This window comes from Malania oleifera, chromosome 5, assembly GCF_029873635.1.
Source record: "Malania oleifera isolate guangnan ecotype guangnan chromosome 5, ASM2987363v1, whole genome shotgun sequence".
Classification (NCBI taxonomy): domain Eukaryota; kingdom Viridiplantae; phylum Streptophyta; class Magnoliopsida; order Santalales; family Ximeniaceae; genus Malania; species Malania oleifera.
Window position 1 is genome coordinate 76,810,991 of NC_080421.1, and position 21,126 is coordinate 76,832,116.

Below are 21,126 nucleotides of genomic sequence, written 5' to 3' on the forward strand. Positions count from 1 at the left end.
GGTGTGTTAAATTATGTGGGCCAACACATAATCATTAGATGTTAAACTGTTAGTGACTACACTGACTGGGTCAGCAGTGAGATGTAGTAGGATACTCCATGGCTGTCCAGTTCATGTTCAGGGGAGGATTCTATCTGCTGATTTGATAGTGCTAGACATGCACGAGTTTGATGTCATATTTGGCATGGATTGGCTAGCAGCTAACTCTGCCATTATAGACTGTCATGTGAGAGAAGTGATATTCAGACCTCTAGGAAGACAAGAATTCAGATTTATAGGGTCATGAGTGCAATCTCTACCTCGGTTAGTTTCAGCTATTCAGGAGAGGAAACTACTTCAGAGTGGCTGTCAGGGATTTGTTGCTTTTGTGAAGGAAATGTTAAGGAATGAAATGAAGCTTACCAATACGCCAGTAGTGAAAGAATTTACAGATATGTTTCCAAATGAATTACCAGGTCTGCCACCTAATCGTGAGGTAGATTTTCCTATTGATCTACTTTCAGGTACAACACCGATCACTAAAGCATCATATTGAATGGCGCCAGCAGAGCTAGTAGAACTGAAGAATCAGTTGCAGGATTTACTCGATAAGGGATTCATGCGACCTAGTGTATCTCCGTGGGGAGCTCTAGTATTATTTGTGAAGAAGAAAGATGGGTTTATGAGGATGTGCATAGATTACAGGGAGATTAATAAAGTAACAATCAAGAATAAGTATCCTCTACCCCGCATAGATGATTTGTTTGACCAGCTCCAAGGTACACGAACGTATTCTAAGATCGACCTCACATCAGGCTACCATCAAGTAAAGGTAAGAGCGTAAGATGTATCGAAGATGACTTTCAGGACCAGATATGGGAATTACAAGTTCCTTGTTATGCCATTTGGTCTGACGAATGCTCCTGTAATATTTATGGATTTGATGAATAGGATCTTCCATATATATTTAGATCAGTTTGTTGTTATTTTTATTGATGATGTACCGGTCTACTCGAGGAGCTATGAGGAGCATGAGATGCATTTGAGGCAGGTTTTGCAGACGCTGAGGGAAAAAAAGTTATATGCCAAGTTCAGTAAATGTGATTTCTGGACCGAGAAAGTTGTGTTTTTGGGACATGTTATCTCAGGGGATGGAATTTCCGTGGATCCTAGTAAAATTGATGCGGTAGTGAATTGGGCTAGACCGAGAAACATCTAGGAGATAAGGTGTTTCTTGGGGTTAACTAGTTATTACCGTTATTTTGTTGAGGGATTCTCTACTTTATTATTGCCTCTGACACGACTAACAAGGAAGAATGTTATATTTGAATGGGACAACAGCTGTGAGTATATTTTTTAGGAATTGAAACAGAGACTTGTCACGGCACTAGTACTGATCATCCTGTTAGGGGGTGAGGGTTATACTATTTACAGTGATGCATCCTTGAAGGGACTTGGCTGTGTATTGATGTAGCATGGTAGGGTGGTGGCGTATGCTTCCAGACAGCTGAAAGACTATGAAAAGAACTACCCTACCCATGATCTTGAATTAGTTGTAGTGGTACATGCATTGAAAATTTGGAGGCATTACTTGTACGGCGAGGGGTGTGAAATTTTCTCGAACATAAGAGTTTAAAGTACTTCTTTACTTATAAAGAATTGAATATGAGACGGAGAAGGTGGTTAGAATTAATTAAGGATTTTGATTGTACTATCAGTTACCACTTAGGGAAAGCAAACGTGGTAGCTAATGCACTGAGCAGGAAATTTGTGGGTTCAACATTAGCAGCTATGGAGATTCAATATCCGATTATGATGGATCTGGAGAGACTTGGCATCGAATTGGTCGAGAGTGATCCTTAGGTATGTATCACCAGTTTAGTAGTGCAACCTACCCTGCAGGAAATGATTAAAGCCACTCAAAAGGGAGATCCAGAATTAGCAGAGGTGATGGTGAGAATGCAGACTGGTCAAGGAAAGGAATTCTGCATTACAGATGATGGAACTTTAAGGTTTCGTTCTAGATTGTGTGTTCCTAGTGATGTTGACATCAGGAAGACCATTTTAGAGGAGGCTCATAGCTCTTTTTATACAGTTCATCCTGACTGTACAAAAATGTACAGGGATCTGCGAGAGTTTTACTGGTAGAGTAGTATGAAGAAGGAAATTGCCAAGTATATAACGTAGTGTTTGATGTGCCAGCAGGTAAAAGCTGAGCACTAGAGACCAATGGGTCAATTGCAGCCGCTATTTATTCCAGAGTGGAAGCGGGATCATATATCCATGGACTTTGTTTCAGGGCTACCATCGGCATCGCATGGTCATAATGCGATTTAGGTGATAGTAGATCGGTTAACTAAGATCACCCATTTCCTTCCTATCAAGATCAGTTATTCCCTTAACCGTTTGGCGGAGATTTATGTTTAGGAGATAGTTCATTCTCATGGGGTGCCAATATCTATTATGTCGGATCGAGACCCGAGTTTAACATCACATTTCTAGAAGAGTTTGCAGGAGGCTCTAGGGTCTCAATTGTCTTTTAGCATAGCATTCCATCCTCAGTCAGACAGACTGACTGAGATAATGATACAAATATTAGAAGATATTCTTTGAGCATGCGTACTGGATTTTGGAGGTAGTTAGACTCAGTTCATGTTGTTGGTAGAACTTGCGTATAATAATATTTATCAAGCCAGCATTAGTATGTTACCGTTTGAGGCTCTATACAATAGGAGATGTCGTTCTCCTCTATATTCGGATGAGATGGGTGAGTGGCGAGTCGTGGGACCAGAACTAGTACAGCAAGCATATGATAAGGTTCGGCTCATCAGAGATAGAATCAGTGCAACTCAGAGCCGACAAAAGAGTTATGCTGATAAACGCAATAGGAATTTAGAATTTGATATTGGTGATAATGTATTTTTGAAGATAGCTCTGTTAAAAGGAGTTATGGATTTGGAAGAAAGGGTAAACTTAACACTAGGTTCATCGGTCCGTTTGAGATTTTAGAGAAAGTGGGACCGATTGCCTATAAGTTAGCTTTACCATTTGTGTTATCTAGGATACACAACGTATTCCATGTTTCCATGTTGAGGAAATACGTCCCAAACCCTTCTCATATTATCAGTTATGGTGAATTAGAACTCAGCGATTCACTAGTTTATGGGGAGGTACTAGTACGGATACTGGATTAAAGAGAACAGGAACTACGTAATAAGAAGATTCATCTGGTAAAGGTTCTATGTAGGAATCATGCAATAGAAGAGGCTTCTTAGGAGCTCAAGGAACATATCAAATAGAAATACCTGCAGTTGTTCCAAGAGGTTGAGTCTTGATCAAGAAAATGTAAGTGTTTGTATAATGTTTCTTTTGCAGGTACATGTAATAATTTAATTAGTAAGTAATATTTTAGTTTTGGGGGAAATTTTTAATTTACTTATGTAATCTCCTAGGACTTGAAATGTAACCACCGTATTCCTCCGCCATAAGTGAGGGTAAGTAATAAAATAAGTAGACCGTTTTGCTTTAAAGGGATGATGAGTTATATGAATAATAAATTTTGAGGACGAAATTTTATAAGGAAGAGATAATGTAATGACCCGAAGAATAATGGTATTTAAATATTAAAGAGAGAGGAAAATGGAAATTGTAAAAAAGAGGGTGGCAGCAGACTTCGTTGACGATGTTGCACTTTGGGCTCGTTGATGAGGGCGTGCTTCGTCGACAAGAAGATACCGAGAGACTATTTTTTTTAGCTTTTAAATTCGTCGATGAGGAATAGTATTCGTCAACAAATTGCCTTCTTGACCTCGTCGACGAGGTGACATGGTTCATCGACAAAGACTAGTGTATAAATAGCCCTAAACGCAAATTTTCAGTTGATTTTCACGCAGAAGCCCTCTCCTCTCTCTCTTCGATTTTCATCCCTTCTCTCTAAGTTTTTGAGCCGGATTTATGCCGGTTCGACGATCTAAAGTCACCACGACACTCCTAGGGAAGTTCTATGCATATCTGCTGGAGCGGATCCTTGGTGGGCCTAGTTTGAAATTCATCCTTGATTCAAGGTAAGGCTATTTATTCAGAATTTGGTCTTCCTGTAGTTATAAGAAATGTTATTCATGGAAAAATACTGAAGTTTGGTTTTGAGAGTTGTCGTTTTCAGGGTGTTGAACGGGGAACCCTGCGAGTGCAAAACTAGTGAATTTTAGGGGGATTTCTTTTCAGTAATCAGGTAAGGGAATAAATTAAAATAGTTATTTTTTCATGAAAATTATTATTAAATTATTAGAAGAATTATGTTCAGGAAAACATGTATTATATTTGTACATTATTGAGAAAATGCATATTTGGGAAAATACTGTCATGATACTGAAATGTATATATTAGTAAGAAATGCCAAAAAATATGATTTTAGAATATAATGTATGGTTTTATTCAGCATTGTGTGGCATGAATATTATTTTACATGGAAAGTATTATGTTATGGCAATTTTACAAATAAGGTATGTTTTCAGAGATTATGAAATAATTCAGTACATTATGATTTCAAAATACATGATAAATGAATTATTTATTCAGAATGATAAGTATGAAATGTTTGACGCAAGGCCGTGATTGATAGCCAGCGCAAGGTCGTGTATTATGTATGATTTCGACGTAAGGCCGTATTTATGAATGTTTGGCGTAAGGCCACAAATATGAAAGAAATTGGCGCAAGGCTGTATGTATGTATGTATGTATATATGTTATTACAGAAAATGCTATCAATCTATTTATGTTAGACAAGTATATTATCATGTATTATATGTTATCAACACTCGGATGATAGTTCAGTTCAGTTTTAGGAGCATGGTACCGTAGCTATACAGATTAGATTATTATGTTCAGACTTGTGCTAACCGCCCCTGCTAGTAGAGAGGGTGAGAGATGGATAGTCGATGTGGCTTTCAGTGTAGAGGTGTAGACCCCCACCTGATAGTTCGAACCATGGTGTGGAGGGCCCATCGTACTTATTGACATATTTTACTCGATAGTGGTCGGCCAGCCATTGTTGGTTCCGCCTTCGAACTGCACAACCCGTCATGGGGATTATTACATGACATCAGCTAGCTATATATCCTGGGTAAATTTCAGTAATATTAGTTATATCAGAAAATTTATGATCAGTGTGATTTATTAGAAATATGAAAGTATATGTTTATGCAGTTATGATATGATAAATGTTTTCTAGTATGCAAAAATATACTGTATATCTATTATAACATTAAATATTCATGTTGCCATACAATTGTATTTAGTTTATTTTCCCTTACTGAGAGGTGTCTCACCCCCAGCTTAAATAAAATTCAGGAAACCCAGAAAGACCGGCGGATCGAGGCCGCCGTTGAGTTAGTTTGGTACTACCTCGTTAGGAGGGTAAGTTTTGATCTAGGAATAGGAGATTTATGTTGTGGGTTCTTAGATTTGTATATATTTATGTGATTTTTGGAGATTGTATATAAACATAGTATTTTGGAATGTAGTTGACTCTGGTATTATGTTCTTTATCGTTTGGTGAATGTGATTTATATTTACTGTTGCTTAAGTTTTCGTTGTGAATGTCAGATGTGTCCCCGTTATCCACGGGTATGGGTTGCTTTTATTGAATATGGTTAATTATATGGCAAGTTAAGCAGGTCGTTACATGTATGGTAAAAGGTGCAAGATTTTTATTGATCACAAGAGTCTTAAGTACATTTTCACCTAGAAAGAACTGAACATGAGACAGCGTAGGTGGCTTGAGTTGATAAAAGACTATGACTGTAACCCAGGAAAAGAAAATGTGGTAGCTAATGCTCCATGTCGGAAGTTAGTTGATGCGTCATTTTCAGCAGTTGGAGTTCAACATCAGATCTGTATAGACCTAGAAAGGTTGGGCTTAGAGGTAGTGGAAGGAAATCATCACTCTGTTCTTGCTAGCTTGGTGGTACAGTCGACCTTACAGGAGAGGATCCGAACAGCCCAGGAGGAGGATCGAGAGCTTGTGGAGGTTATGGAAGGAGTCCAGAGTGGGTTAAAGCTAGATTTCAGTATCTCTGGTGATGGGATTTTGAGATTCCATAACAGAGTATGTGTACCAGATGATGCTGGGGTTAAACGAGTTATTCTGAGGGAGGCACGCCGTTCACTCTACACCATACATCTTGGCAATACAAAGATGTTTCGAAATATGAGGGAATCTTTCTGGTGGTCGAACATGAAAGGAGAGATTGCCCGATGCGTAGAGTAGTTCCTAACTTGTCAGCAGGTCAAGGTAGAGCACCAGAGGCCAGTAGGACCACTTTAGCCACTTGACATGCCAGGTGGAAGTGGGAACACATCTTGATGGATTTGGTGACGGGGTTACCTACGGCCGTGCATAGGCAGAATGTCATATGGGTTGTAGTTGATCGGCTGACAAAGACTACACATTCATTCCATTCAGAGTTAGCTATTCTCTGAATCAGTTGGCAAAGTTGTATGTGCAGGAGATTGTACGACTCCATGGTGTCCCTGTTTTCATTGTTTTAGATCGAGATTGTAACGCTCTGCTTATTTTACCATTTTTTTTCATGATAATAAAAATCGAGACAATAAACCTAGCAGATCATAATCAACCTAAACCAATGGATACCGGGGATACATCATAAATACAACACGAAAGCCTAAGTAGCTGAAAACATAAAATCATATACATCTCATATTACCATTCACACAATACTATAGTTGACTACATCCATTATATACATCCCAAAACAATCAAAACCAGTCCTAGGGTCGTCACCCAAAAATCCATCTAATCCTAGCTAAAAACTTACCCTTCAAATAGGGCAGGACTAAGGAACTCTAGCGCTGTGGAGCTTTATCCGCTCTCCTATCTGGGGCTTTTGAAATGTTCATATAATTTGGGGTGAGACACCTCTCAATAAGGGAAAATAAACTAATACTAGTGTGTGACAACATGAGTATTTTCATGTTATACATAAAACCATACATAAACATATTTAGTGAAACTGTCTATATTATATATGGAAAAAACATATATAATCATATCATGATAAATCATACTAGATTTCCATAAACATAATTCATCTCATATGATAATAATTCAAAAACTAACCTGGAAGGTTAGCTGGCTGGTGTCATGTCTTACCCCCACATGATTGGGTTGTGTGGTCCGAAAGCGAGACTTGACAATGGCTAGCCGACCATTGCCAAGTCAAAAGCAAAAGTTTGTAAATACGATGGGTCTGCCAAGGGCGCCAACACTTTAATAAACCACATCGACTATCCACCCTCCTTCTGCCCCATATGACAGCAGTAACACTAGCATCATAATGATCATGATCACATAGCTACGGTACCGTACTCGTGTAAGCCTAAACCAAGCCAACCAGGTTATGATAACATATAACATATTTTAAATTGTGATACATTGTTATTCCATAATAATAATTGTCAAATCAATATCATCATATCACATTTAATAGAATAATATGAAAATCTTCGGCCCTTACGCCGACATTTCGTATTTTATTAATCACAGCCCGTACGCCGTATCACATATCAAATAAAAGGCTCGGCTTGTATGCTAGCATATCATATAAAAGGCTTAGCCCGTACGCCGACATATTATGTGAGAACATCCTCAGCCCGTACGCCAGTATATCATAAAAAAACTTTGTATCATTTAACATTTTCCCATAAAATAGTAATTCATAATAAATCCACTTATGCCACACAAAAATGGGTATTACACATATTTAAAACACATCGTCATTTAGAGTAGTATTTTTCCCCAAACATAATGCTAATATATATATTTATTTTCCTGATATTAAATGTTGTAAGATTATACATATATTTTTCGTAAAAACAACTAGCTTAATTTATCCCTTACCTGATTCCTGAAAAGCGACTAAAATATACCAGTCCTGCACCCGCAGGGTTCCCCGTTCAACACCTTGAAAATAGCATTTCCCATAACATAAATTCAGTATTTCTCCGACTACTACATTTTCTACAACTGTAGAAAAGTCAAATACAGAAAAGAAAGCTTTACCCCGAATCTGGGATGGAATTCAAGCTAGCCCCACCAACGATCCACTCCAGGAGATTTGAAGAGAACTCTTCCAGGAGTGTCTTGGTGGTCTTAGATCGTCAAACCGGCGAGAATCCGACCCAGAAACTTAGAGAGAAGGGGTGGAGGACGAAAATGTAGTGAGAGAAAGTAAGGTTTACAAGTTTCTGCGCTGAAATCTGAGTTTAGGGCTATTTATACACTGGCCTTTGTCAACGAGCAGCGTCACCTTGACAGTGAGGTCCCGAAGGAAGTTTATCGACGGACGTTTGTTTCTCATTGACGAAATTCAGAGATGGGAAAATAGCCTCTTAGTATTTTCTCATCAACGAGACACGTCCCCTCGACAAGCCCCTCATGTGTACTCGTCGACAAACTCCCTGTGTTCGTCGACGAGGCCCTGTTTAAGTATTTTAGATACAATTTCCTTTTCTCCTTCTTCCATTATTATTAAATACCATAATTTCCCCATGTCACTACATTCTCCCCTCTTTATAAAATTTCGTCCTCAAAATTTTCTATTCATATGATTCATCATCCCTTAGAGACAAACAGTCTACTTATTTTATTACTCACCATGACTTATAGCGGATGAATACTATGGTTACATTCAAAGTCCTGGGAGATTACATATATAAAATAAAATTCTCCAAAAACTAAAAGGTTACTCACTAACTAAACTATTACATGTATCTGTAAAAGAAACATTACCCAACTACTTACATTTACCTGGTTATAACTAAACCTCTTGGAATAATTGCGGATATTTCTGCCTTATTTGTTTCTCGAGCTCTTAAAAAGCTTCTTCTATTGCATGATTTCTCCACAAGACTTTCACTAAAGGAATATTTTTATTACGTAATTCTTGTTCTTTCCTATCCAAAATCTGTACTGACACCTCCTCATAAACTAGTGAATCACTGAATTCTAATTCACCATAACTGATCATGTGAGAAGGGTCAGGGATGTATTTCCTCAATATGGAAACATGAAATATGTCGTGAATCCTGGACAACACAGGTGGCAAAGCTAACCTGTAGGCAACTGACCCCACTTTCTCTAGAATTTTGAACGGGCCAATGAACCTAGGGCTAAGTTTACCTTTCTTCCCAAATCTCATAACCCCTTTTAACTGAACTATTTTCAAAAATACATGATTACTGACATCAAACTCTAATTTCCTGTGGCGGGCATCACCATAACTCTTCTGTCAGCTCTGAGCTGCACTGATTCTATCTCTAATAAGCTGAACCTTATCATACGCTTGTTGTACCAACTCTGGCCCTACAACTCTCCATTCACCCATCTTATCCCAGTATAAAGGAGACCGACATCTCCTACCGTAAAGCACTTCAAACGGTGCCATGCCAATGCTGGCTTGATAACTGTTATTGTACGCAAATTCTACCAGTGACATAAACTGAGTCCAACTACCCCCAAAATTTCGCATGCATGCTCGAAGCATATCTTCTAATGTCTGAATCATCCTCTCAGTCTACCCATATGACTGAGGATGGAACGCTGTGTTAAAAGATAACTAAGACCCTAGAGCCTCCTGCATGCTCCTTCAAAATCGTGATGTGAAACATGGGTCTCTGTCTGACACTATAGACACTGGCACATTGTGAGAACGGACTATCTCCTAAATATATATATCTCTTCCAGTCTGTCCATGAAGTAGTTGATCTTGATGGGAAGGAAATGGGCAGTTTTAGTCAAACGGTCTACAATCACCCAAATCGCATTCTGGCCATGCAACGCCGACGGTAGCCCTGAAATAAAGTCCATAGATATGTGATCCCATTTCCACTCTATAATAAAAAGTGGCTGCAACTGGCCTGCTGGTTTTTGGTGCTCAACTTTTATCTGCTGACACGTCAGACACTGGGTTACATAATCAGTAATTTCTTTCTTCATACCACTCCACCAATATGACTCTCACAGATCTCTATACATTTTCGTACTATCGGGATGAAATGTGTAGAAAAATTCCCTTCATGTTTCTTCCATCTCATTGATAGCTATTTTGTCAATCAAAAACTCCTTATCTTAAGAAGCGTTTAACATTAAAGTCGTGAAATTTTCTCTTAGCTTTCAATTGATACCAAGAATGTTCAATTTAGAGTTGTATAAAAAAAATTATGCCTAAAAAACTGAACGATATCTGTGTAGAAAGTGCCCCAACGGCCGAAAAACAGTTAGTTTTCAAATTAATTCATATTTTAATACCCTAACAGCCATAAAACGGCCCTATCTCCAATTTGCTTATAAATACTAAGTTTATACACTTGGAGAAGACAAGAAAGACACTTGGAAAGCCTTGTTAGAAATTCTTTCATTCTTATTCATCTTTATACCCTATTTGAAGATCAAAATTTATTTTCTCCTACTCTTTCTTTTTGATATCTTTTTGGGGAAATTCTTTTGGGTTATACAAGCAAGACTTGAGCATATATTCTCTTCCATATATTTTGCTTGAGAATCTTCTTACTATTTGTTTTTAAAGGTCGATATTGAAGAAATATTCTTCTCCTAACCTTCATTTTGAAAAATCTTTTGGAGAAAATATTTTAAGTTTTACAAGGTAGCTTTGAGCAAATCATTATACTCTCTTATTTTTACTTGAAAAATATTTTTGAGAGGAATATCCTTACTCTATCAAGCTTCAAATTTTTTAAATCATTTGAGAGTGCATTAAGGTTTTTACATTATACAACTTAGCTTGTTGAGAAGCATACGGTTCGAATTGTGAACCATGGTGAGGTAGCTACGCCTCGTGTGGAAGCAACGGATTGTAAAGAGCTAGCTATGCCTCGTGTAAGCAATGGATTGTAAAGGGAAGTTTCGCTCGGGTAAGAAGCAGATTGTAACGGGAAGCTCCGTCCCAATTTTAAGAAGCAGATAGTGGAATTCTTGGGTAGTTTGCCCAAGGCGAGGACATAGACGGAAGTTGCCGAACCTCATTAAAAACTTTGTGTTTGTGCTCCATCTTCCTTACTCTATTTAATTTTCGCACTTGTTATAATTATTTTAAATATTTACATATATTATTATTTGTGAGATTTATATTTGTTTAGAAAACCTTAAGTTGTGTTATACTAATTGTGGAATTAAAATAGGGATAAATTGACCTGAGAAAATTTTTTTAAATACCCAATTCATCTCCCTTCGTCGGAATACACTATAACTCCCAGAAGTGAGTCTAACAAGAATTTTTTTTTTTGGTATTTTATTAGATATTCCTTATAATGATTTGCTATTATTCCACGACAAATTTAAGAAATGAAATTAGTAAAATACTAATGAATCATTTGGAATCACTTATAGAAAGTATTTTTTTGATAAAAAAATATTTATGTGAAAAGAATGCTATTTAAAAATAATATGAAAGAATTTATTATAAGTACAATTTTTGAAGAATTATTTTTCAGAAAATGTTTTTAAAAATAGTTTGGAAAAGTGTTTCTTAACGCATAGGAAGACTTTAACTATTAATAAATGATTGAGTTAAAAAGCGGCATTTAAAATTTTTAAAAATATGGTTGCGTGTCATGCAGAAAAGGGGAAGTAATTGATGGTCACGTGGTCATTTGGTAACCGTATGCTACAGCTCAGTTAAGCAGAAGGGCATTTTGGTAATCCCACATCAAACATGCAAGCGCTCCTCCCACATAATCTTAATTTTTCGAAAGAAAGGCGCGAAAGCATCTGCATTCTCCCGCCCCTTCCCGACCAGCCCCAATCTCCCGTCCTTTATTTTCTCCTCTCTCTCTCTCTCTCTCTCTCTCTCTCCCCCTCTCTCTCCTTGCACACACACGAATCACAATGCTCCCTCACCAACCCCACATCTCCGCTGCCGACGCCATCACCCCCGCCCCTCCGGCCGATCTGCCCCAAGTCAAGCGGGGCAAAAAGCGGGGAAGCTACAACTGTGGCCGGTGTGGCCTCCCGAAGAAAGGTCATTCCTGTCATTTCACCACGGCCACTGCCACTGACACCCCGACGCCCGTTGACTCCACCTCCGCCTCCGTCGACCTTGCCTCCGTCCCTACACAACCCGCTTCCCACTTTCCGCCGCGGCAGCCTTACTCGCATCTCCGGCGAGCACTCTCATTTGACGATATTGACGTTCGTGACTCACCGGTATCCGACGACGATGAGGACGATGACGAGGATCCTTCAAAGGAGTCGGGATCGAATCCCCCGTCCGGTGGGTTGCCGGCGAGCTGCTTGTGGGAAGTGCTCAGGAGGTTGCCGCCGGCTGGGCTGCTCTCGGCGGCGAAGGTGTGCAAGGGCTGGAGGGGTACCGCGAGGAGGCTTTGGAGAGCGGCGGAGGAGCTTAGGCTTAGAGTTCCGCCAAGAGCTCAGATTGGGTTTGTGGGATCAGTGCTGCAGAAGTGCTCCGGTCTCGTTAGACTCTCTCTCAGAATGCAAAGGTTAGGATTTTGGACCTGACTTCTCAGATCTAGGGTCCGATCTGATGGATCAGTTTATACAACCGAGCTAAATGAACGTGCCGCGGGGTTAGCAGACAAATCATTCGATTAAAAAATAAACTCATAAACAAAATGAGATATAATATGATCTAAAGAATTCAATACAAGAACGAGTGATCCAGAATCAATGACTTTAATTTGGAAGCGAATATTAAAAACTTGTTTCAATGATTATCATCAACAGTAAATCAACCTCAGAAATCGACAAAACATAAGGATGCTCGGTTTAACAAATCGCTAATGCATCCTAGATGAATAGATTATTTAGAAATGAATCGGCAAATATGGAATATTGATCGTTCTCTGTTTTTGTGTACGTTGGTGTTTGGGTCTTGCAGTGATCTGGATGCAACAATGTTGGCCTGCGTTGCATTTTCATGCCCTAATTTGGAATTGATGGACATCTCTATGTCTGATGCAGCAATCAATAGGATAACTGGGTATTTTGCCATCTCTTTCTCTGTAGCGTTATTTTGAAAGTCTTTTAATATTTTATTTACTTCAGTTTTACTGGGGTTTTAAGATCAGAATATCAATAAGCATTAGAGGTTCAGGCTCTGCAGTTACCAATGCCAGGATCTTGCATGGATTGGGTTCTGTCAGATCGGCATTTAGCCACTGCAGATCATCTATTGCTGGATTCTGATTTCTTTATAGTTGGAATGATTGCAAAGAAAGTTGACTAGCATAACATGATCTTTGTCGCAAAGTTGGTATTGATTTTTTTCCCCTTTCCAAACTATCAGCTGCCCAAGATCTGCAGTCAATATTATAGAAGTTTCAGGATTGAGTTTGTGTTCCTAGTATGTTAAGCTTGGGTTCTACCTGCAGGATTGTGATTAGTTATGTGCTCCATGAATTTCTGTTATTTTATGTTTGATTGGTTTTTGTTTGATATTTGGTTAGCATTGTTATTCTTTCCTCAGTGGAGTGAAATGAGTCCATGTTATGTTTATTAAACGCAGAGATGAGTTGGGTCGTTTCGTTGCTCACAAACGATGTCTTTCAAGCCTTAAGATGGAAGGGTGCTATAACCTTGGGGGTCTTGTCCTATGCTCACCAAGTCTTTCTACTCTTTGGCTGTCGGATCTCCACTCCCTATCCAAGATGGTAATATCAACCCCTCTATGCATTATCTTTTGAGGGGTCTTTTCTGTGAATGCATTTTTAAGTGTCTCAACTCTCAAGTATAAAGATTGTTTCTTGTTGTTAAAGATATACTCTCTATGCATTATCTTTTGGGTCTTTTCTGTAAATGCATTTTTAAGAGCTTCCTTGTTGTTAAAGATCTAATTTATTTGAGAACTTATTGTTAGATTGAGTTGTAAAATGATCTTATACTCTATTTATGAGTCTTCCCTTGCTTTTGACATGGAAATTGTGAATAAAGGGTTTTTTTTAATCCTTGGATCTAGTGTGTAAGGCCAAAATGGCTCCATTCCAATTTAAACTACCTTATCTGAAAGCCTAAACTTCTGATTGATTTGGTGTAACAATGGCTTAAAGCTTACATACTGCTCGTGTCTCTTTTTTCCTTTTTTTTGTTTAGATTTTCAATTGCCCCAATATGAGAGAGATCTCCCTGGATTTTTCCCGACAAGAAAATGACAGCACTGATCTTACTGCCATGGTAGATGGTTTGGGAAGGAGTTGTCCAAGGCTGATAAATATACACATTGCATCGCTTCAACTTTCTCACGCTATAGTGCTTGCTCTTACAGCTGCAAACTTGAGGTTTGTAAAATTATTCGATAACATGGGCAATGCTTTATTAGTTAAACACCATTATTAACATCATTGATTTAATTATAGCATTATGGATTGGACACTATAATCTGAATTAATTTTTATTTGATCTCCATTTTTTAAATTCTTGGCATCTACACATGTATGCACAAAAACCTGACAATGTTTTTGGAAGGTTTACTTTTTCTTGAGTTACAAGTGAATATCTACCAAGAAGTTTGACCAATGTCTTTGGATTGTGCCAATATTCAGGGGGTTGCGGATGCTTTCACTTGTACTTGGATCAGAAATCACAGATGCTTCTGTTGCCGCCATTGCTTCAAGCTATTCAAACTTGGAATTGCTTGATCTGAGTGGGTATATTCCAGTCTCTAGTTCCAGCTATTTGAGTATTTATATGATAAACAAAGATAATAAATGATTTGCAATCACTAATTATGTGAGGTTCTGTTATTGTATTTGCGTTCTAAACTGTCTTCTAGAAAACAACATTTTCTGCTCCCTTCTATGAGAGTTAGAAGTATGAATTGGGAGTTGGGAGTCTGCATACTGAGCACAAGAAAAATTAAGTTTTAAAACTATTTTATTATGGTGAACTACTGCCGCTGAAGGCTGAATGCTATATTGCCCCACTATATGTGGTTGATGTCCAAGCTCTAGCATCAAGGCAAAGATAAAAAGTGATGGTTCTTGTAAATTTTGCTGGAATTTTAATTATATTTCTTCAAAAGCTTCAGGATTTATTTGTTATAAATAATAGAAAAGATATGACATTGCACTGGTTTGGTTTTTGAATTTCTTATGATATCCTGTAACACTAAAAGCACAGCTTGAAACTAGGAACTTGGATCAGAGATTTCTCTTCTTAATTCAAGTTCATCATGGTTTGTGTTTGGGTTTTAAAATAAAAATAGTGCTCGTGCTTGGTTTCAGAAATTCATTCCTTACTTAGGCAAAAAAAAGTGCTTTGTTGACTTTACTGAGGTTTCAAGATTGTTATCTTGTTTCTGTCTTCTGATCTCAGGTCTAGCATCAGTGACAGTGGCATTGGAATGATCTGCAACATTTTCCCTGAAACACTCTCGAGACTCCTCCTTGCTCTTTGTCCTTATATAACTTCAAGTAATCTCCAATTCTGTGCTCTTGCATCTACCAAAAATTTGGGTTTCTGAATACTCTCTCTCTCTCTCTCTCTGTGTTTTGTCTCATACTCTTCTTTTGGTTCTCTTGTTTTCTGAATCTCGCAGGTGGCATTCAATTTGCTACTGCTCAATTGCCTCTTTTGGAACTTATGGATTGTGGAATGACTATATGTGATGCCAATCCCCAAAGTCCAATCTTGGAAGATGACAGTGATTTAGAAATACAGAAATCACACAACAGGAAGCTACACCTTATTTACCAAAAGCTGATAATCAAACATAGTCGATTGAAAAAACTCAGCTTGTGGGGCTGTTCTGGCTTAGATGTGAGATTCTCTAGTCTAAAAATCATATGGTGTTTTGATGAATATTTTTCCTTCTTTAGGTTCTCAGTTTGTGAATCTTTATGCAGGCTTTGTATTTAAACTGTCCAGAGCTTAATGATCTGAATCTGAACTCTTGTACCAATTTGCATCCGGGTATGATTATGATTTGCCTCTTAACGGCTATTACGATCATTGCTCACTTAAATGTAGAATCAGCTTGCAAGTTCGTATTTTTATAATTGACAGTAATATTCTCTTCCACAGAGAGAATGCTACTTCAGTGCCCCAATCTTGAAAGCGTGCATGCATCAGGTTGCCCAGAGATTTTGATTGGATCCATTCGGAGACAGGTAAACAATACATTCTATTAATTTTTTTTTTTCATATAATTGTTTATTTGTGTCGGACCAAAAAACAATGTTTTAAAAGGCGAAGGTGTGAGGCGAGGCGTTTTAACCCTCAAAAGGCAAGGCATAAGCCTCTAGGCATTGGGGCGTAAGCCTTTTGAGAATTTGTTTTTTTGGAAAAAAATTGTTAAATAAATTATATATATTTAAAATAATGTAAAATTAAGAAAATCATAAATATAATTTAAAAAAGAAAAGCTAAATATACTTCGCAAAATACTTGTTGGCCATTCAAAAATTGCTAACTTGAATGCATGACATAAGTCATGACAAGAGATCGCTATACCATTACAAAGTTCATACCATTTTCATGACATAGGATACAAGTCCAGCTATTTTGGAAAGGTTGAGGTTCAAGAGCTTTAGAAATAAACTCATATTATGACATTCCTTTTGTACAAACATGTAGTTAAAATTTTCTAACCAATTCTAACTTGAGAATCACAAACCCAAAATGCGCAAGTCTCAACTAAAAAGGTGCAAAATGTGTGCTTTTTGTAAAAATGTTCAAGCCTTTTTGGAATTTGGTATTTTACATTGAGTCTCAAGGCGTTTTAAGCATGCCTTGGCTTGAGGCAAGCCTCGATTGAGCCTTTTAAAACACAGCCCAAAAATAGTTTCTTCTAACCAATAGTAGTCCCAATAGTTGATCCCACCTAGCCTCAGTAAAACTACATCAGGGAACAGATCTAAAAAACCTGCACGACTGAGATGTTCACAACCAAATATGATAATTAAAAATTATTTTTCCAAAACAGTGTGTGATAGAGTAATGTCTAGTGTTTAGGCTACATGTGGAGACTATATGGGGAATTTCCAATTCTAATAGGTGTATAAGGATCTGCATTGAGTTATCTTTTTGTATTGCTGATGGATGAATTTATTAGGAGTGTCCAAAATGAGGGGATGGCGTATGTTGTTTGCAAATGACATTGTCTTGATTGATGAAATTATAGGTGGAGTAGAATGTAAGCTAGAAATATAGAGAAGCTTTAGAATCTTGGTTTTAAGCTGAGTCTATAAGATATAATATATGAAATACAATTTTATGCTAGTAGGAATGTTAGAGAAGATTTAGACTTGGTGGTAAAAAAAAAAAATAGAACTGGTAGATTTTGATACCTTATGTATATTATGCAAGTTGAAGGAGAAAATTTTGATACAATACATGGAGTGAAACGGATTGTGGAAAATGAAAAAAGTGGTTCTTGCGTATTGTGTGATTGTAAATTACCCTTAAAATTGAAAGAAAAGTTCAATGTTGATGGCTCTAAGACCAGCTATGCTGTATGGATGTGAACATTGGGCCACTAAGAAACAATATATCCAAAATGCATAGTTATTGAAATGAAAATGCTAAGGTGAACAAGTGGTATAATCTATAAAAGATAAATGATAAATTAGGGAATGATCATATTCTTGGTATGTTAGGCATAGCATCTATAGTAGATAAAATAAGAGAGAAGCAGTTAAGGTTGTTTGGAAACTGTGACATAGGCCTATAATGCACTGAATGAATTGGTTAACGTTAGTGGAGTAGATATACAATAACTTGGCCCAGTAAAGACTTGACATCCTCCAGTTTTCAGAGATATTGTAATAGATTGTGCACAATGTTTAAAAGGATTCATATAGCTGAGCCCACGACTTCATGGTTGGTGGTGGTTGTTTCTTTTTGAATATTTTTTCATGTTGCTTTTGGCAATATGTTATATGCTGCAATTTTCTTTCCTCCAATGTAAGCACTTTGGAACATGTCCTGTTTTTAACAGTTTATGAACAAAATTTGACTGAACCAATAATATTTGCCTTTCCAAGAATCATTTTTCTGTGGACTAAGATTTGTAAGGATTTCACATCCTCCTTTTTTCAGAGATATTGCCATATATTGTGCAGAATATGTAAAAGGATTCATATAGGATATAGACGACTCCATGACTTCATGCTTGGTTGTTTATTCGTTTTTTTTTTTTTCAATCTTTAATTTTTGATGTTGCGTTTGGGAATATGTTATATGCTGCAATTTTCTTTCCTCCAATAAGTGTAAGGGTACAAAATTTGACTGAACCAGTAGTCTTTGCCTTTCCAAGAATTATTTCTGTTTCTTAAAGTGGAGCCCCAATTTTAATTCAAAATTATAGTGTTCAGACTATAGAATGACTTCAGAAATCTCAGATTGCTTTTGGAATGCGTGAAGTTTAATAGTTTCTTTTAATTAATATTCTTAAAATATAAAGCTGAAACAGAGGTTTTTTCCTCTTCATTTTTGGCATCTTTGTATCAAACATCAGACAGACATGTTATTCAATGACATCACAATCTTAACCTAGGACTTATCACAAAAAACATACTTTAATCCTTTAATCTTTTATTTTCCATCAAGGAAATTGTGTTTTGCTAAAGATCGGTTAGTTCCAGCTGTAAATGTTTTGTTTTTGTTTTCGTTTTTGTTTCTGGGGTGGTTTCTCTTAATTGTAGTGCGCTTTGAAGCCATAACATATGATTCCCATGCTTTAGAAGTGGGTCAAATGGGGTTTATAGAGTTGATATTTTTGCATTTTTTTTGCAGGTATGCAATGATTTTGATGCTGCTGAGTACCATTTTCCATGCAAGCGCTCAGCTGATGGCTCAAAGAGGATTCAGGTCCCATTTTTTCTTGGTCAGCAGGTAACTTTGAAGCCCTGTTTACCTGCTAGCAACCTTTTGTTTTAGGGAACTTTTGATGTTAGAAATACGATTCACTCTTGCCAAAGTTGCAAATTCCATTTTTGGCACTGAACAAAAATTGGTTCTGTTAAAAGCATTTCTTTGTTCTCTTAAAACTCTTGAGCACACTACTCCATCTATTGTTTCTGATATTGCTTTTTTCAGAAATACGATGGAAATGCACATATCATATTATGAACCTTTTAAAAAATATGCTTGTAATAATACAAAAAAATGCTCACTATTTTGTGTTGGGGGAAAAAAAAAAGATGTCCACTTGTTCCATTGGTAGTATCTTGCATAAGTTTTCTTTTCCCCTTACAGGCATGTGATGATGATAAGGCAAGGAGGGCTGGAAGAAGCCAGTGTACTGTGCTTGCGGACTGACTGTATGTGAACACTGAACATTCTTACTATATACATGGTGCAATTTCTTGTTATGTTAGTTACTCCTTGGGTATGCATCTCAAGAGGTCCAATTTGTTTGTAATTGTTGAACTGTGGTTCTTTAATGAAAAACACCTCACCCTATCTTCATGGGGTCAATGTTAACAGTAGGGAAAAACATACAATGAACTTTTATACTTTTCATCTCTTCTCATTCCTATAATAAAGAACAATTTCTTAAACCAAATTTCTGTTTGGTTTTGTTTTTCATTCTTTTTTACTTCAAAAGTTTATGTCAGATCTTAATTCAGTTGCAGCACTGCACCAGGATAATGACCTTGAATTACCCTTAGCACCACTGCATCTTTGGAGATGAATTTGAAGAGATATTATTATCATTGGAGTTTTTTTAAATATGATGTGGTGATAAGTGATTTTGATTCTCTGTTGTGTGTTTGTGTGCCGACTAGGATTGTAACAATTTTTGGATAGATTCAACACCTAATTGATTTTGTCAATTTGGGAATTTTGTGAATTGAATTGGAATTGAATTGGGAGTGTAAAAATTGAACTGAGTTGAACCAATATTCTTGGCTTGGTTTGGGTTTGCTACTTGGTTTGGGCCTCTTTATTATGCTTGTTGAAGTTTAAAACCAACCTTAAAATTTTGTCTATCAAAATATTTGTCCAATGAAATTTTTATTCAAACAACTAAATATGCATTTTAAATAATGAATTTTTGAATTGAATTTTTAGGAAAATGTTTGAAAAATTCTATCAAACAATTGATATGCATATTTGTCATTTGCAATTTGCATTCATTGTTCATTAGAAATAATGAGGTATCCTTCAAAATTCATACTTTGAATACTTCATACCTAAATTAATAAATCTGGTTCATAACAAATTCCAAAGTCCAAATTGGAATCTAGTTCATAGGCCCATACTTTGATATAATTGAAATTGAAAACTTAACATATTAGAATGTTGCATGTCCACATAATGGATAATTTAAAATCCAAATTGTTTGACGGTCCAAGTTCAAAATATCAAATTAACAATATACTAGAATTATAAAAATGCTTAGCTCCTAATAGACTCAAAAGTCCAAAATAACAATACACTAGAATTAACTAAAGAGCCCAAATCCAAATTGTAACAATCAAAGTTATCTAATTATCCAAGTTCAACCATCCAAGTCCAAATTGCATCATGCAATAGTGGTGGGTTTCTTAGCTCATGACAATTCTAAAAACATGAAACAAATTCAATATCCAAGTTAAAATGATAAAAATTGAAACCCTTATTGTATAATAACATAGGTTTTAGAAATAACAATAGATGAGAATGAAAAACTAAATGAAACTCAAGTTACCTCTCCAATCTTTCATATTCTTATACATCTTCCATTGCATTTGGAAGATTGATTGGAGAAAATCTAAGCCAATTTTGATCACATATGAGAGTGCACAATCAATAGAGACAAATAACTTTGAAATGGATCAAGAATGCAGCCTAAAGTATAGAAAGCAGACTCAAAAACAACTGTAGATACTAGAATTGCCTGCATCTCTCGTGCTACTTTGGAAAGGACGTAATATTTATTTGAGTTATCCCTTCCATCGAGTCAATATATTAAACTTCTCACTTCCACTTTCACAACTTCCACTAAGTATTTTTCCAACTCCAACTGACTCCCTATGGAATCCTCCTCTAGATGCCACTTAAATTGTGAGTATAATATAGCATGCTCATCATCCCATCAACTTCCATTGATTTAGAGCCTTTATCATTGCTAACTGTTTGCATATTTGAATATGAACGTAAGACACACTAAT

At 36.8% G+C, this 21,126-nt stretch overlaps 1 protein-coding gene across 1 annotated transcript; it reads left to right on the forward strand.

Moving 5' to 3' along the window:
* The first annotated feature begins 11,845 nt into the window (after positions 1 to 11,845).
* On the forward strand, positions 11,846 to 19,535 carry LOC131155398 (F-box/LRR-repeat protein 17). Its single transcript, XM_058108487.1, has 11 exons — positions 11,846 to 12,513; positions 12,912 to 13,013; positions 13,539 to 13,683; positions 14,123 to 14,307; positions 14,572 to 14,676; positions 15,344 to 15,441; positions 15,567 to 15,787; positions 15,874 to 15,940; positions 16,052 to 16,137; positions 18,764 to 18,862; positions 19,226 to 19,535. Exons 1-11 carry the CDS (start codon positions 11,903 to 11,905, stop codon positions 19,286 to 19,288), a joined length of 1,782 nt encoding a protein of 593 aa, XP_057964470.1. The 5' UTR covers positions 11,846 to 11,902; the 3' UTR covers positions 19,289 to 19,535.
* Positions 19,536 to 21,126: the final 1,591 nt, after the last annotated feature.